The following is a 17,889-nucleotide window of genomic DNA, read 5'->3' as shown; positions in this document are numbered from 1 at the left end:
GTCCGAATTCTGAGACTAAAGTAAAAATTCTGAGGAAAAAAAGTCAGGAATCCGAGAAAAAAAATCAGAATTCTTAGATTAAAGTCAGAATTCTGAGATTAAAGTAAGAATTCTGAGAAAAAAAAATCAGAAATCTGAGAAAAAAGTCGGAATTCTGAGATAAAGGTCAGAATGCTGAGATTATAGTCAGAAGTCTGACTTTTTTCCCATATTAAACTGAAATAAATGTAAGAAATCAGTTAATTTTTTTTTTCAGAGGCCCTAATCCTCTTCTGTAATTGGTCCTTCATATAACGTGTAAGAAAAAATAAAAACTTTTGTATTGGTAGATGTAGGGAAACCGCTTCATATTTTATAAAAATACATTTCCCAGCATGCAACGCAAAAAAACATTTATTTTTGGCCCTCCGCGCGATCCTTACAAAGGGTCACGAGTCACAGGAGTGATCATGAGAAGACGGAAAAGTGGCAGCTAGCCCCGACAGGAGCTGCAGTTAGTCAGAAGAAACAAAGAAAAACATCTTTTTAGATTCAAACTGAGAAGTTTCGAGAATACAACATGGCTAACATCACCAAGAAAGTGTCCTGGTCCAGCCGGTGCGACGAGTTCGGGGCGGTCGGGGAGGAGACCCCGCTGCTGAACGGCTCAGACCAAGCCAGACCCCTCAGACAGGTACAGCTGCTCCCACTGAGCTAGATCAGGTGCAGAGTCATGTGTTAAAAAGCACTTTAAGGTTCTGCTGGATCATCTTTGACCTGCTGCATGGGGAATCTGACTGTATGCCTGCTGGAAAGTGAATGCATAAAGATAATTGAATTTTCTGTTATGGCATTGGTTGCATTTTGGTCCAAGAATAACCAACAACAATCAGAATGAAGCTAATTAAGTAACATTTTGACTTTGATTTAGACATCAATAAAATGATCATACTATAAGATTTAAAAATGTGTCCCTAGCAAAATTATCAAAGAGAGGAAATAGTTATGCGCAGAAAAAAATAATTAAATTCTGGCTTTTATTTGGTCTGATGTATTCAGAGAGGTACAGTAATGTTAATACACTTTAAAACCACAGAAAACATGTTAAAAACATTTATAGTTTAATCACATATGTAAATGATATCAGAGAATATTTTATGAACTGATGATAATTAAAGAAATGTTATACCCTGGCCTTCAGAATAATGAGAACTGAGGAGGTCTTATAAAAGGCTGGGTGCTCAGAGAGTGCTGATGGAAAGTTAAGTGGAGGGAGAAAGTATTCGGAGGAGGAGTGGTGGTCAGCTTATTGCCAGCAGGACTTTGATCCTGACCACATAAGTAAAAGTACAGATACCTGGCAAAGTTTAACCCTATAGAGACTCAGGAAAGGTCAGGACAGTAGAACCACCATTGCTGATGACCTTCAGGTTGCTTTCAATGCAACTTCAGCTTCTTTAACATTTGAGCAACAAATGCATATTGAATAATTTTTAGAAGGATGACGTTTCCTCTGATTAAAATTCCCTTTTTGCACATTTTCTGCAACATATTTTCCTTCCACTCAAAATTCTATGAGCATGCATGGTTATGTCCTTGTGCACATCCAGCTTCTTCATTGTTGGAGGGTTCAGTAACTGTTTGCTTTTATCACTTTGTTTAATGAATATGTATAATACATGGTTTTAAATTTTCAGAATTGAGATACTGAAATAGGTCCCACCTTTTCATTAAATTCCAAGTCACTAAAATACACCTATATGTTGTCACATCAGTCTTCCAACTCCCACACAAAGCCCTCCATCTTTCTTTTACTGTATGTGGTGTGTGTAGATGTCAAGTGGAAGCACTGTATTTCAGATAGGCAGACTCAGCACGGTGGATTTGGAAGAGGAGATAATCGCCGAGGAGGTAAAGTCTGAGATCCGGTCGCCATTACTTTTTCCTTTCTTGTGTCTGTAGCTCTCATCATTCAGGTCCTGGCTTCACCATTACACTTTCAGATTAAACTGATTCAGCCTCGGATAAAGAAAGGATGTCATTTTGAAAAATTCTCGTTTGTCTCGGCTGCCTTCCTCTGGATCGGTTCGGACGCTAATCTGGAACAGCTGACACAGAGGCGGCCACCAGGGACGGATGAGTCATCCAGTGTGCTTGAAGGGCACGTGTCTGTTGGTTTCCACTGTCGAGCTTTGCAAATAATGAATTAATGCGAAGCATGCGTCTCCTAATGTGACCATCCACAGGTCTCGTGCTGAAAAAGCAGGAAATAATCCCAAATTTAAATCAAATTCTTGAACATAAAGCTTTCGAATTGAAGCAGTGCAGCTGGCAAGGCCTCCATTTGTAAAGTCAATTAAACTCACCTTTGATTAAGGTTTGCTGTTGCCTGTATTGTTAAAATCCTTCAGAAATCACATCAGAAGGCCAGTCTTTTACATCCAGTTGTGTTTATTTTTGTGTCTTAACATATAAAAGGTACTTTAAGGGTAGGGGTCTAATGCATGTGACTCTTTAGACCCTCAAAAATGGCTCTTTATTGCTTTGACTAAAAATCATGAAGACTCCACTAGTGTTTTTTAATAACCGATATACCAACAAATTAATGTTTGAGCATTTTCTCTATTCACTATTTGCATTGAATTTTCCCCAATATTGACTCTAGTTATAACAGAAATAACTATATATATATATATATATATATATATATATAGATTTTTTTAAGTGGAAAACTCTTTTTTTAATATAACTTTTAGAAATATCAGCAACCTGCTGTAGATATTTGTTTAAAAGTCCATAGTTATCTTTTTCTTTTAAAGTTCATAAAATGTTTGCAGCTTGAATTGCATTTGTTTTGCTGGACTGAAAATGTTTGCTTTAACTTACATTATAAATTGTCACTAATTATCACGGGGATGTATTTGTTTGTCTTGAAGTAGAAATTGTTTTTTAGATATTTTTTAAAACATAATTTACCAAAAAATATCAGCACTCCATTGAAAATGTATTTACTCTCTTTTCTTAAGTTCTCTCCTTTATTTTAGGACCTAAAATTTGAAATGGCGCGTTACTCATCTAAACAGGACAAATCTGCTAGATTGATATTTAATTAATACAAGTTATGTTTTTCTTAAAAAAAAAAAAAAAAAAAAAGTCATGTAATGTTTGTGGCGCTTAATGAGTTTTACGAGCTGGACTGAAGACAAAAATGTCTCTTCGGATTGTAACGGTTGCAGAGCACTCATTTAGAGCGTACTGATAATACAGCAACAGTGAAGGTGATGGATGTGAGGCAGACTTCACATAATATTTCCTCTGGAACTATTCTAATATTTGTATTCATTACATTAAAATGATAACTGCTAAAGTGCTTTATCAGTGGGAGGACTTAAAATCACTTCTCACTGGATTGTAATTCGCCCGCAAATAAGGTTTTAAAAGTGTTGCTTATTTAGCCTTAGCGTTATCTTTTGAAAGTGATGCTCTCTCTCTCCCCGTTTAGCAGCCTGAATGGACCACAGCCATGCTTTCTTTAGCTTAAGTCAAAGTTTTTTGGCTGAAATTCATTTTACATATTAAAGAATTATATTTTTTTTTCCTCTGTGAAGAATTTATCCTTGGATTGGTTGATTCTAAATTAGGATGCGTTCAATGTTTTGCTTTTTTTTTGCTTCAGTTTTTGTCTTAGAGTAAAACTCTTTTTCTTGTCATTCTTAATGAGTTTTTATTTGGATTTTCTCCCGTACTTATCTAGCCGATGGACTCAACCTCTAGCTAAAAGTTCGAACACTGTGATCGCTCAAAATTTTGTTGAATCTTGTTCATGTCATGATGTCATCGACCAAAATAAAAGCACCCTATAGAATTAAAAGCCATCCTCTGGGCATTTTACCATTGTTAGTTTTTTTACAAATTTTATTTAAACTTGAACAATACATTGTTTGTATTGTTTAATTACATTGATGGGTTTATGTGTGTAACCACACACTAACAAGGAGTTAACTGATTCCAATAAGTCACAGGTCTCGTTAATAAAGACTTCCATTAAAAAGCGTTCAGTAGGGGACGGGCTGAGATAAATTCATTCTTTATTCATTCTTAGATGCTGCTCAGTTTTCTCTGCCTGAATGTGACTCCAAGCATGTGATTTGCTTCCCTTTGAATGTAAAGTTATGTTTTTCTTTGCCGTCTCTGTGAATGAAACCTTTAACCCGTCGTTGCAGCTCGCTCGGTCCTCCGACGGGTTAAAGACGGTCTGCATGTGAACGTTAAATGTGACTTGCATGTTCGCATGCATGCAGGGGTCATTTAATAAACCAGCATTTCCTCCGCTTAGTTATCAAAACTTGCACATGGAAGTCCATGTCTGACTAAAATCTTCGGCTGCATAGCTTTTATGTTGGAAAGACTTTTCAACCCGAACCTGCTGGAGGAAATGCTGCTTTCTGCAGAATCATTGCATTCATCATCAGCTTCATAACTGATCCACTGCATCTATTAAATAGTGACTTCTAATGTAGAACTGTGTCTCTTGTCTCCCTGCTCTCTTGAGTTTTCTCCTGTGTAGAATATTAGATGTCAGTATTTCAGCTCCTGTTTCCCTACATGCCTTCATTCGGAGGCAGGAGCTCAGCGTCTGTGTGATGATGTCTTGTTTTTCATTTCTGTTCTACAGGATTCAGCGAGCGGGCGACCCAAAGAGATTGCTCACAATGAGAAGCTGCTATCTCTTAAATTTGAGGTAAAACAAGATGCCAAAAACGTTCCCCTAGTCTGATGATTTGAACTTTATAACCTGCATGTAGATTGCTGTAAAGGCAGGGAACCTACACTGAATATCACTCTGAAGATACTATTGACCCATTGAAGCATGGTGTAGGCAGGGTCATGCTGTGGGGGTGCTTTATTCAGCAGAGATTGGAAACTGGTAAGAGTTAGTGGACGGAGCGAGGTATATAGCCGTCTTTAAAGAGAACCTGTCAGAAGCCGCAGGAGTCGTAAGACTGGGTGGAGGTTCACCTTCAGAAGAGAAACCTAGAACCAGAGCTTCAAGGGACTGGGTCATATTAAAGCATATTAATGTCTCTGGAAGTCCAGACCTAAATCTAGTCAAGATTATGTGGCAATATGTGAAACTTAAATGTTTGATGTGCTTAAACTTGATCTAATCTTAGGTAGACTCATGCCTTTATAGCATGAATTCATTAAGCACAAATAAATGCATGGAAAAGAGCTGTATATTTACAATTGCACTGTTTTACTTCAGGTTTCTCAATCCTTACCTCAGCCTTTTATTGAAAAAAAAACGAGGTTTGTAAGTGCTGTGCAACTAAACGGTGAACTGATAGTTTACTGAGGAGCAAAGGAGCAGTTTATACATGATTGTTGGATTAATTTATAGGTGAAATTTGGCTTTATATTGTTTTTTTTTTCTCTTCCAGAGCCTGGACTATGATAACATTGAAAACCAGCTGTTTCTGGAGGAGGAGCGGAGGATGAGCTTCTTGGTGAGTGCAGGATATTTCCCTCGGCTTGTTGTTTTTTTTTACTTCTCCTCTAAATGTGGTTCTCTTTCTTTGTCTCTTTCTGTTTTGTGGTCTTCAGGCTTTCCGTTGTCTGGAGATCAGTCGCTGGGTGATCTGCGGCCTGATAGGCTTCCTAACAGGACTGATCGCCTGCTTTATAGACATCGTGGTGGAGCAGCTGGCTGGAATCAAATACAAAGTCATTAAAGAGAGTATCCTAATATAATTATACTTTTTTTTTTTTGTGTCAGCATCTTTGTGGTTAAAGTTGAGTAATATTTAGGTTTTAAGCTTAAGGAAGTAGTTGAAGGAAGAAGTAAAAAAAAAAAGCTTATATTTTAATGAGTAACCTTTTTTATTTACCGCAATTTTTTTCCCCCGTTCTGCTTTAGTTTTTTATTCATGGTCTATTTTATTATAAATGTTAATTTTAAGCCCTTATTTTAGTGCTCTGAGTTCTGTCTTCCCGCTTTTATCCCTTTTACTCTGTTTAGCTGATTTAAGTTTTCCTTCATTCAGAACCTTTACAGATATTGTAAGGTTTACAGAAGCAGGTGGACTGTCCATCTCCCTCATCCTCTGGGCTGTCCTCAACTCTTCCTTTGTCATGCTGGGAGCCATCATGGTCGCTTTCTTTGAGGTATGCTGGTGAAGATTCTCAGTCATCCACATCATAGTCATTCCAAAAACGTTAAGAAAATTAAAAAACAAACCACTGGAGTTTGTTTTCCAAGTTTGAAGACGTTTTGCTTCCCATCCAGGAAGATGTTTCAATGCTAAATGTCTGGATTAGCGTTTGAGTCCCAATGTTGATAGATTAGTTTAGAGTAGTCCTGCATAACCTGCTTTAAATATTTCTATATTATTCTAGAAACCAAAATATGTGATGAAAGACAGACCTGTTCAAAGATGGCTTCTCTAATTGTTATCCTGTTTGCATTAATTCATGTCCTCCTGCAGCCCATCGCAGCTGGAAGTGGGATTCCTCAGATAAAATGTTACCTAAATGGAGTGAAGATTCCCAGGGTGGTGCGGCTAAAGGTATCATCTCCTAAAGCCTTCGCTGCGTTTTATGGGTTAAACAAACAGCAGCCTTTCGTATTAATGTTTTTTTTGTGGGGGGTCCACAGACTTTGGTGATAAAGGTGTGCGGTGTAATCTGCTCCGTGGTCGGGGGTCTGGCTGTAGGGAAGGTAAACGACTTTAAAGTGTTTTTCATTTTTTTTATATTTATAACGTGTATTATTTTGAATAATAAAGTTAAAGTGAAATAATGTGATGCGAGCATCGTTTTGCTTCATGTAAGCTGCTGGGAGAACCTTAGACTGTTAACCTGGAGGAAAAATATTGCATTGACATTACATCATGGTATAAAAAAAAAAAAAACAAGGATCATGCATGTATAACAGATGGAATATAGAGTTACACAGGAAAATTAAAAATGAATCAATCTGCTTCTGATTTTAGTAAAATAAAAAAATGATATTTATGGTTCTGAGTAAAATGCAGCAGTTGAAGGTTTCTGCATGTTCTTGATATATTAAGATGTCTCAAGCTTCTATTAGTTAAATGTTTTAAACAGTATTCAGTATTTTCAGGGATTGACATGTCTTTATTCTTTGTTTGTCACTTCTTTTATACACTAAGCTAATTGGAGCTCCTGAAACAGTTTTTTTGCTGCATGTTTAGGCTCTTAAAATCAGGTCATCCCGGTTGGGTAATCCACCACTGCCTTCATCATCTCTAGAAAGTTTATTTTTCATTATTTTTAGCTCAGAAAAAAAATCTCCCAATGTATAAGACTATTTAGCTAAAGTTGGGGAAATATTAAATTAAAAGGCTGACTTAACCAAAATTACAATGTAGTTTTTGGCAACTTTTAAAATATATAGAGCCATATAATAGAAAAATTATAGATATTTTTTTTAAAAGAAATTAATATTATTTATTTATAATAAAAAAGAAAATATTTTGTTGCATTTCATGGGGATTAATTGACATTAATTTTTAAATAATAAAATTAATATTTATTTTAGTTTTTTTTTTTTAACTGAAAACAGCTCTTGTTATATAAAGGTCTTAAGAGGTTCTAAATTCATTTTTGTACTTATTTAATTTTGAATTCTAAGCCTCTGGGCCCATCCAAGGAGATGCAGCGCTCTGTCCTCTTTTGTTTTATAATCTGTAAAGGAAAAAATCTAAAGCTTTCACCTAAAACAAATAAAATATTTGCATCGGCAAATAAAAATCTCGATTGGTGCATTTCTCTTTATTCTCCTCATAAAAACCTAAACTTAAGCAAAAATGTTGAACAAAAACCAGATAAACCTGTTAATTCTTTTCAATTAAACGTGTGTATTATGTAGATTGTGTTTTTGATGTTTTCCTCTGTACTGAGCTACCTGTTTTTAGCTGGTAAGCTGCAGCTTGTAGTGGCCGATTCAGCATTACAGTAATAAGTACCGGTAGATGAGTGTCTGTTTCCTTTCACTGCTAGAAATATTCATTAACAGTCCAGTTATCTTTGTTTTATGCATAGAAAATTGTCTCCTTGATAAGGAAATGCTGAGAAACAAAGCAATCTCTAATACATCTAATGTGCTGTTTATCTACCATCCCCACAGGAAGGGCCGATGATTCATTCTGGCGCTGTGGTAGCAGCTGGGGTCTCACAGGGCAGGAGCACTTCCCTGAAAAGAGACTTTAAGGTCAGTATCTATGGGTTTTTGCCCAGGATGCATGTCAGAGAAGTACTCTATTGAAACCAAAGCGCATACACTTCAACTTTCAGTTTACTTACTGTGATAAAGATGACGGGAATTTCTCTGTGCTTGTAGATATTTGAATATTTCCGGAGAGACACGGAAAAAAGGGACTTTGTTTCTGCTGGAGCTGCAGCTGGAGTTTCTGCTGCGTTTGGAGCTCCAGTTGGTAAAAACTACGCCTCCAACACACACACACCCAATACCTCTAAGAGCACAGTATAGAACATGTTTTTTTTCCTTATTTGCTTTTTTATTAGAGGGGCTTTATATGGAGATAAACTGGTGCCGTTAAGCTTGTTCAAAAGAAAAAAAAAAAAATCAAACCTGAAAAATGTTTTTTCAAAAGAAAAAAATATAAAGCTGCATAAAAGTTTTTGCGACAGAAAAAAACGGCTGTGAAACTCAGAAAAATTATAGTTCAACATTCAGATTATTTTTTCCACATTTGTGGATTTCTTTTCAAGCTTGCATATTTATTTATTTTTTTCGTCTTCAAACTTTTAGCCCAGTTTACATCTTGGGGGCGGGGCTTCAGAGGACGGTGGGTGTGGAATCATGACCGACAGCTTGCTATCAGTCATGATTGCTTGCTTATTCCATTCAGGGACCGTATGAACTGTACATTTCTTTAAAACATCATCAATATGCTTTGTGTATGGGATGTGATGTTTTAAAGAAATTTCTAGTTCCCACGGTCCCTGAATGTAACAGCTGGAAATCTGTTGTTCAGCTGTTCTTGGATGGCCTGACCCCATTCAAAATGGCCATAAGTTTGAAGCTTAAAGAAACATTTGTAAATCCGTTTTTTTATTTGCTAAACTTTTTTCCTGTTTTCTTCTTTTTGAACAAACTTATTTTTCTGTTTCAAACTTTATGGCCCCAGTTTTAGCGTAAATCATAGCTTTAGAATCCTGGCCTAGCTGAAGTAAAAATAACTGCGTACTTAGAAATGTGGATCGGAAAGCGGTTTGTAGCTAATGTTTAATGTCATGCCTGGTGTTGTTTGCTAATTCTGCCAGCAGGGGGCCTCTAGTCCAATCAGATTAGGGGCTCATCTGCAAAGCATTCAGTTCCTTCTTAATAAGATGTTCTTGTCACTTTGTAAACTGTTTGTTAAATTTTGGAACACGATGCATCTAATCCAGACTGGTATCGTTTCAGACTGCTTGTTTATTTTCCAGCTGTTATTTCAATGATTTCTCTGCTGATCTCCATCAGGCGGGGTACTGTTCTCTCTCGAGGAAGGAGCCTCTTTCTGGAATCAGATGTTAACCTGGAGGATTGTAAGTGACGGGGTCACTAGTGTTTGTGACCATTACTTGTGAAAGTTAACAACACATGTATTGTTCTGATTCATAGAGAATCAGGCTTCCTCACGCCTCGTTTGGTAACTTTTTGACCTTTCATCTGCAGTTTTTTGCTTCCATGATCTCGACTTTCACGCTGAACTTCTTCCTCAGTGTATATCACAATAAAACAGGAGATCTTTCCAATCCGGGTCTCATCAATTTTGGAAGCTTTGAGAGTGAGGTGAGAAACGTAATGTATACAGTATGTTTATCTACTCTACAAATATGTGATTGTAAAACATGACATTGAATCGCTGTCTTTCTACAGGCGATGGGATATAACCTCTATGAGATTCCTTTGTTTATGGCCATGGGAGCTTTAGGTAAGAATCAAGTTACATCATATTATATTTAGTCGGTGTTTGGAAGACGAGTCATTTTAAACAAAGTCCCCCAACAAAGTCCAGCCCCTCACCTAGCAAAGATTTGACACATATGAGCTAGGGTTTAGACTAACGATTATTTTGTTAATTGATTAATCTGTTGATTGTTGTTACAATGAATCGATTAATAATCGATTCATTGCTTTTTAAGATTTAAACGAGGTGAAACTAAATCTTTTTCACTTAAAGTTCTGGAAGGTGAATATTGATGGATAATTTTTTTTTTTTTATCTTGTAGGCAAAACCTTTATGTATACTTTTTTTAATTTTTGGCATAATTCCTGCTCTAATTGGGTTTCCCAGTCAGCTAAAGGCGTGTTTTAAAGTCTCCATACTCCAGTTAACAATTAATCGATTACTAAATTAGTTGAATATTATTTCAAACTGATTCCATCTAATTTGATTGTGTCACACCTAAGATGAACCTTTCGTTACATTTGACATTAAATGTTTAATTATTATTGGAATAAAATACATGCACAACTTAACAATGGCATTAAAACATGCCTTAAAATGAGCATTTTCCCTCACACCAAGCTACAGCTGAAAAGACACAGACAACTAACAGCGTGATGCTAATTTGCATTTAAAATCCCATAGGGATGCTAGTGCTTTTAGCGCTTCTTTTTTCTCTGATTCCTCCAAACTGAAACGACCATTTGGTTTCCTAGAAGTATCTTAACACTTTGTAAAAACCTGAAGTCTACAGAAGGATGTTTCTAAGATAAAACATGGATTTTATCCATGGATGTTTCTCTAAAGTAGCCTTGGTTAAACATAACTTGCCAACTATTAATGAAGGTCTGAACCAGGGTCAAATAAAGCGGCTTTGCACCATATTGCATCTGTTTGCAGCCATGTTCACTCAAATCACATTATATGAGAGTAACTTTCAAAAACTGAATTTAACATGTTCTGTAAAGCCCATAGACCTTTGCTAAATGTTTGAAATGGAGCAAAATAGGTCCCGTTTAAATGAGTTTTGGACATCAGATTTCTCCTGTCATGCAGGTCAGTCTGTTTTCCACTCTGATTAAACTTTTGACTTGGTTTTGGATCAAAAGTTGATTATAGACTTTAAATGACTTAGCCTTGAAACTGGATCTTAAATGAACATAAAGAAAGAAAGTGAGTTCTGGTGTTTGGTTATTGATTTGCAACCTTCCACGGTGGCATTTTGATCCAGTGAAATACAGTTTCCAATCACCAGCCAATTTTTTTGTACCAATTTGATAGAAATATGATTCTTTCTTCTTATTTATATTTTTTTTTTGCATTAGCCAAACATGAATTAAACACTTGTTAAAGTAAGCAGGTGCTTTGAAAGCTTAGAAAGTTCATTTTTCTCAATGAGTAAAGGAAATGCATAGTGCAGCAGGGAGGTGGAAGTGTAATTATGTGGGATTTAATTAATGTAAAGTAATATTGATTTTTAGGATGACTAAACTGCAAATGTTTTTTACTCCTTTGTTGTTCAGGTGGACTTCTAGGAGCTTTGTTTAATTTCCTCAACTACTGGCTAACCATCTTCAGGATCAGGTACAGCTTAACAAACAATCAAAGACGGATTAGAAACTAAGATCCCACCAAACGTTCAGGTTATAAATACGAAGCTGCTTTGTGTCTGTCACATGGGATGACATGTGCTTTCTGTCGATTCATTTCCAAAACAGGGCGTGGGGGAAAGACAGAGAAGTTTTGAATAGAGGACTTAAAGAGTGGCTCAGAATAGCACATCTTGTGACTGAAAGGAGTCAGAAATCACTGTGACCTATTTCCACTGAGACGCTTTCCCAGCATGAAGCTGGATGATGGAAAAATAGTTCAGCAAGCTGATTAAATATTCTTGAAGAATGTTGGATTTATTAGTTTACAATCATTTAGACCTTTATTTAAGCAGATTATATAATCTAATTAAAAGTGCAGCATTCTTTTTTGGGGTTTGATGAAGATATATGGAATATATAAACAGGTCTCTTTTATCTAATCTGACTCTGTCTCTATTATAGATTCAAACAGTAGGTTTTGTGTGAAACTTTATGCAGTTTTCAGCAGACATAACGTCCCTTTCAAAACATTCTCCCATCTATGTGTACATTTAGATAAAAAGATCATTAGAATCATTGAAACATTTTATGACTTTTTTTAATCCGCATTAAAGCTGCACAGTATATAATAGAACTCATGTTTTTTTTTTTAAAGCAACACTGCATAAAGTTTGACCCAAATGTTTGCTTGATTTGAGCTATATCAGATTATTATAATTATTTTTGTTTTTTAGGTTTTATTCAGCACTTGGCCTGTATTGATGTCCCATGCAGGTTCTTGAAAAACTCACCTTTATGACTTTAGATGGTCAGATCCTCATGTGACCTAAAGGGCCGCTTTATGGTAGTCTGTAGACTACCATAAAGCCATCAAACACCCCTGGTTACACAGTGTTGCTGCAAAACAAGCAGCTTCTTGTTTAGAGGGAAATAATTGGTTTTAGTTTTTATTTAGAAGTACCCTAAAAAAAACTCACTATCTGGAGTCTCCTTTAAAATGAAGTCTGTCCTCCATACCTATGAAATATATTTCCGTTAATAATAAATAAACTAATGAAGCAGTGAAACTTAAATTGATGAACAACATTCAGAAGATCTATGAGGGTTTTCTATGTATGCAGAGGATTAAAGTTAAAGAGGGCAGAAAATCAATAGATTTTAGTATTTCTCCAATAATCTGAACCAAAGTGGAGCTTAAAATAAATGAGAAACTGGGTCAAATTTTATTGTTCAACTGTGATGCTGGAAGAATGTTAATTTATGTTTCCCAATTATTATTAATTATAGTGTTTGGAAAATTGTGATCAGTCCCAGAACTTAAAACTCATCCATTAAAGCAGGAACTGACTTTCTGCTCCCCTTACGTAAAGATAATCTTATTGGTTCCTGTGACAGCATAGATCTTCCACTACTAAATGTAATCTTTATTTCTATAAGTTACAGTGGGAATTCGAATAATTTTTTTTACAATTTTTTATTAACCACCAGCTTCTAGACTTTTGACTCCAGGGTTTTTATTTTCATGACTTTAAATCCTCGCTTGTCCACTGTCCATCGTCGAAGGTCTTTGTTTTTAAACACTTGATTTTTTTTGTATAGAAAAGGGCTCCCTTCTACTGTCAAGCTTGTTTCTGCATGCTAGCTGTTACTCTTTCTTCCCTACTATGTGGAAACAAATTCACTTAAGGCATATTATCGCCATCGAAACGACTGGAGTAAGAAAGTTTTATTGTAACTATTTTAAAAAATGTAATCAATAGCCCAGCAATGATGTACAGTATCATTTTTCAGTCAAGCACTGAATAAATCTATATATAGGTTATAAGTTATCTTTGTTTTGCCTTCCTGCTGTAATGAGTAATTTATTCCTATTTTTTTTTACCTGACTGGGTCGACTTGTTTCTAAAAATACCCTCTGCTCTCTAACACAATGACTGACTGTAAGGAAGTGAGTTTTTAAATGCCATAATCTCAGAAATGGATGCTCTGACAGATCTCTTGAAGTGTTAACATGCCTGCCCTGGGGAAAATCCAGAACATTCCTAAACTGGTCTAACCCCATTCCCTTCTGCATCTATGTTAGATACGTGCACCGGCCATGTTTGCAAGTGATGGAGGCCGTGCTGGTGGCTGCAGTGACGGCGGCGGTGGCTTTCATCATGATCTACTTCTCCGTCGACTGTCAGCCTCTGGCCCCGGATCACACTGAGGAATACCCGCTGCAGGTACAACCTCCCAGCCATGGGAGCAGCTGGTGACGAAAGAGAAACTAAGCCAAAAAGCTTGCCTCAAAAGTTTGGGTAGAATCATTTCCAGAATATTTCTTCATAACTCAGCACATGTGGATTGAGATCAGATGAGCTCCTGTAATAGTGAATCTTTGATTTCTCCTTTTTTTTTTTTTTTTTTTCCACCACAATTTTACTTTCATTTCTTTTAGTTTTGTTGCTAACAGCATCACAGGAATAGAGCTGGTGAAGTTGCCAAATGATAAACGGTTTTATTTCCTCTCATCTCTGCTACGGCCATTTGTATTTATAACCTGCATGTTTTTTTCCCAGCTGTTCTGTGCAGATGGAGAGTATAACTCCATGGCCACGGCCTTCTTCAACACCCCTGAGCGAAGCGTGCGTAGTCTCTTCCACAATCCACGAGGTAAAACCTGCTTGGGCCTTCAGTGCTGTACCCTCCTAATGCTGCAGCCATCAGGGCGCTTCAGTCTGGTTCCCAGTCCTTTAAACAAGCTCCCGTTGAGGCCGTTTCAAACATGCTAATAGCTAAGCTACTCGTTGTAGTCTGGCTACCTCTCAGTCTGATTACGTTTCATGTAATTAAGCTGCATCCCAGTATTACACAGTGCCTTACAAAAAATATTAATGCTGCTCAAACTTATCATTTTATGTTAAAATCAAATTAGTGTAGTTTGTTCTACTAAATTTGAAGAAACTTTTTGAAGCCTCTGAAAAGAATCTCTTGGTGCTACTTGGTGCTCATCTGACTGATTGATTTAATACAAAGTTTTCCTACATGTTCTTTTTTTTTATTCTTTTACTTTTCAGATAAAAAAAAAATCATACACTCAAGCTGAAAAGTGGCATGTGTCTACTTTCTAGAGTTTTAGTTTTTAGATACCTGGAGCTTTAACTGGGTCTCATTGAGATCAGACTTAATTTTCTATTCAGAAGCCTTCACTGCAGGCACTGGGGTCTAATTGATCAAAGATTGCATTTGATCTCAACTTAAAGTGTGGGTGGGCTCAAAAGCCCCAAAATGTATTTCAGATTTATCAAATAATGGTTTAGTACAAAAACAAATCTTGGAGACAAGATGGAAACATCTTCAGTCCTAATTTTCTCAGCAGAGCAGGATCCATCGCACAGCACTGCACACAGATGGCACAGCTGTATTTAACCGTTTACAGCAATCAATGTCTATGATTTTTGGATTAGAGCTGCAACTAACGATTGTCTCACTAATCTATTAATCTGTCGATAATTTATTTTGATTAATAATCGGATAGCGAAAGGTTCCTTAAAGATTTTTTTTTTTGCAGTATTTAACCAGGTGAAACTAAGGCAATGGTCACACAGCAGTCTGAACATCATAGATCTTTTTTTTTTTTTCCAATGCAACCCAGGCCACTTGGCTATGTGGTCCTGAATCTGATACGAATCTGATCTTTTCAAATGCGACCTGTGTCTAAACGGCCGGATCGCATTTATCCGACCTGAACGTCATTAATATTCAGCAAAGGTCACTATCATCTTGCTGAGCTGAAGCGGTATGAAAAACAAATAACAATGGCAGGCAGTGATGCAAAGAGAAATTTTTTTAGTTTGGGAAAGATCGCTGATTGCGCTCCAGCGCTATCACCTATGTATACCTGCGTAAGCCCAGAGCAAACTTGCTTGTGACGACATTTCGTTCTCTACTGCGCATGTGAGACACTTGCGTCGATGAATGCAGTTCACTCAGGAGATCGCATACAAGTCGCATATATTTGGAAATGTGAACGGCCACATAGAAAAATGGGATTTTATAAAATTCGTACTCGAGCATTAAGGCCTGCAGGGTGAAAGTAGCCAAAGACTTTTCCACTTGAGGAGTTCTGGACAGGAGCATATTGACAGACGAAAGTGTTTTGTCTTAAATGCAATATGTTTATTTATATGTTTATTATTATATATATTTTTTTTATAATTTTGGTATAATTACTGCTGTGACTTGGTTGCTGTTATAGCTAAGCACAGTTTAGAATCTCTATACTCCAGTTATTGATTAATCTATTACTAAATTAGTTGATGTTTATTTCAATAATCAATTAATCTGATTGTTTCCACCCTAATTGGAAGCTTATGGGGATGTTGCTCTGTTTTTTTTTTATAAAGTAAAACTGAACGCCTGAGAGGAATTCATCTGGCTTCACTTCTTCTCCCCGTCCGTCTCTAGTTTTCTCCTTTCCTCTTTAGTTTCTCTACACATGGGTAAAATGTAGCGTTTCCACTCCCAGATTTTTATAATCAAAGGTAAAAACCCTTACTTTGAAGTGGGGTGCAGAAGTTTCAGGCCGTAATTTGTGCGTACTCCAGCTTGATAGCTAAGACCTCAGATGTTATTGCAGTCACTAATAGGCTTTATTACATGTATTCACATGTTTTTAGTTTAGCTGCAATGTATCCGCCTCTATTGAAGAAAAGCATTCTCGCAGCATGATGCTGCCACTGCCATGTTTTGCAGTTTGTTAATGGCATTTTCAAGGTGATGGAGTGGTAGTTTAGTGCCGTACATAGCAGTGCTTCTGAACAATTCATGGCTACATGGAGATTTTTGCAAAGTGCTAATGTGACTTTTAATATGTTTATCTCTTCAATCAATACTTGTCCTGATCGTTCTGCTTGAGCTTTTGATTTCTGCAGCTCCTCCAGAGTCACCATGAGCCTCTTGGCTGCGTCTCTGATTTATCCTCTCCTTGTTTGTCGAGTCATTCTACCGTTTCCAGTCGTTCCACTCCTCTTTCATTTCAATGTGATGGATTGAACAGTGCTCTGAGACACATGATAATTGGTTAAGGGGCGAATATAAATGTGTAAAACCTGGTAAATAAAGCTTAACCCACTATTATCTGCTTCTTTCTGTTAAAAATGGGAAAGATAAACTGTTAGTTATGATTTTAATGTGACAAACAGCCTGAATGTAGATTAGCAAGCCTTCAGTTCGTCCCATTATTTTAATGTTTATTTCTATTAGGTTGGTCTGATTGGTAGATTTATCTCCCTTGGATAGGATTAGGGTTGCATTAATATAATTTAAAATCTTTAATATTTTTATTTAGTTTCTTTGAAGCATTTTTTTTTCTTATCTGTGTTAACTTAAATGATTTTGTGACTTATGTTGGATGTAAAAGATTCACCACAAGCACAGTATTTACCTTCTAAATAGTACAAAAAAACAACATGCAGGTGAAAAGAACTATATGCTAATAAAGCTTTGACAGTTCCTCTCACACTGTCTGATGACTTTTTGTTTTTTAGGAACCTACAACGCCCTGACTCTGGGTTTGTTCACGCTGACCTACTTCTTCCTGGCGTGTTGGACCTACGGCCTGTCGGTGTCTGCTGGAGTGTTTATCCCGTCGCTCCTGATAGGAGCCGCCTGGGGGAGGCTGTGTGGAATATTGCTGGCCTCTACTACCTCTACTGCCTCAGTTAGTTTTTCAGCACCTTCCCTTTGATTTTTAAAGCACCAGACTTTAAAAAATTTAAGAAACTATTGTTAAATAGAATAACTGTTGCCATTTTTGTTCAGTTATTTCTTAGAATAAATATGTAGCCAGTTTTGAAATAGAATATTTCTATTTAAGAGCTTTTCCTTACACATCTTTATCATTATCAGTTGAAAGTCTGACTCGCATGTTTGTGTCCAAACAGACGTGGGCCGACCCTGGTAAATATGCCCTGATAGGAGCTGCTGCTCAGTTAGGTGAGAGACTGGAGCTTTGCAGTGCTTTTTTTCCTTCTGTTGCTTTTATGTGTGAAATAAGTGGCTTAATGGGATGACATGCAGTAACCAGCTAATGTCCACAGGTGGCATAGTGAGAATGACCCTCAGCTTGACGGTCATCATGATGGAGGCAACGGGCAACGTCACCTACGGCCTCCCCATCATGCTGGTACTCATGACAGCCAAGATAGTAGGAGACTACTTCCAAGAAGTAAGGAGCAAATTTGACTACAGAGTAGTTTCCTAACTTCATAGTTGGGATCAGGGTGGGGGGGTGTTGTTATTAAGGTAGAGACACTAAAGCTAAAGAGTGAAACAGGGTTCCCGCGGGTCCTTAAAAA

General features: G+C 36.8%; 1 protein-coding gene across 3 annotated transcripts in view; it reads left to right on the top strand.

The window, feature by feature from the left end:
* The first annotated feature begins 432 nt into the window (after positions 1–432).
* clcn7 (chloride channel, voltage-sensitive 7) overlaps positions 433–17,889 on the top strand; it is a 24,312-nt gene continuing 6,855 nt past the window's right edge. Inside the window, exons 1-19 of one of the 3 annotated variants that reach the window (XM_015388658.1) lie at positions 433–673; positions 1,840–1,890; positions 4,655–4,720; positions 5,421–5,486; positions 5,584–5,716; positions 6,035–6,144; positions 6,465–6,545; positions 6,635–6,697; positions 8,129–8,212; positions 8,342–8,435; positions 9,488–9,552; positions 9,683–9,799; positions 9,887–9,941; positions 11,480–11,540; positions 13,632–13,773; positions 14,110–14,203; positions 17,080–17,252; positions 17,476–17,527; positions 17,632–17,759. In XM_015388658.1, the coding sequence (XP_015244144.1) occupies positions 560–673; positions 1,840–1,890; positions 4,655–4,720; positions 5,421–5,486; positions 5,584–5,716; positions 6,035–6,144; positions 6,465–6,545; positions 6,635–6,697; positions 8,129–8,212; positions 8,342–8,435; positions 9,488–9,552; positions 9,683–9,799; positions 9,887–9,941; positions 11,480–11,540; positions 13,632–13,773; positions 14,110–14,203; positions 17,080–17,252; positions 17,476–17,527; positions 17,632–17,759 (1,749 nt within the window). In that variant the 5' untranslated portion in view covers positions 433–559. Of the gene's footprint in view, positions 674–1,812; positions 1,891–4,654; positions 4,721–5,420; positions 5,487–5,583; positions 5,717–6,034; positions 6,145–6,464; positions 6,546–6,634; positions 6,698–8,128; positions 8,213–8,341; positions 8,436–9,487; positions 9,553–9,682; positions 9,800–9,886; positions 9,942–11,479; positions 11,541–13,631; positions 13,774–14,109; positions 14,204–17,079; positions 17,253–17,475; positions 17,528–17,631; positions 17,760–17,889 lie in introns of all 3 variants that reach the window. The other 2 variants (XM_015388657.1, XM_015388659.1) reach the window with 2 other exon arrangements.

The sequence above is a fragment of the Cyprinodon variegatus genome, unplaced genomic scaffold (genome assembly GCF_000732505.1).
Source record: "Cyprinodon variegatus isolate N-32 unplaced genomic scaffold, C_variegatus-1.0 Scaffold431, whole genome shotgun sequence".
In the NCBI taxonomy this organism is placed as follows: domain Eukaryota; kingdom Metazoa; phylum Chordata; class Actinopteri; order Cyprinodontiformes; family Cyprinodontidae; genus Cyprinodon; species Cyprinodon variegatus.
This window is presented reverse-complemented; position numbering and strand designations above follow the sequence as displayed.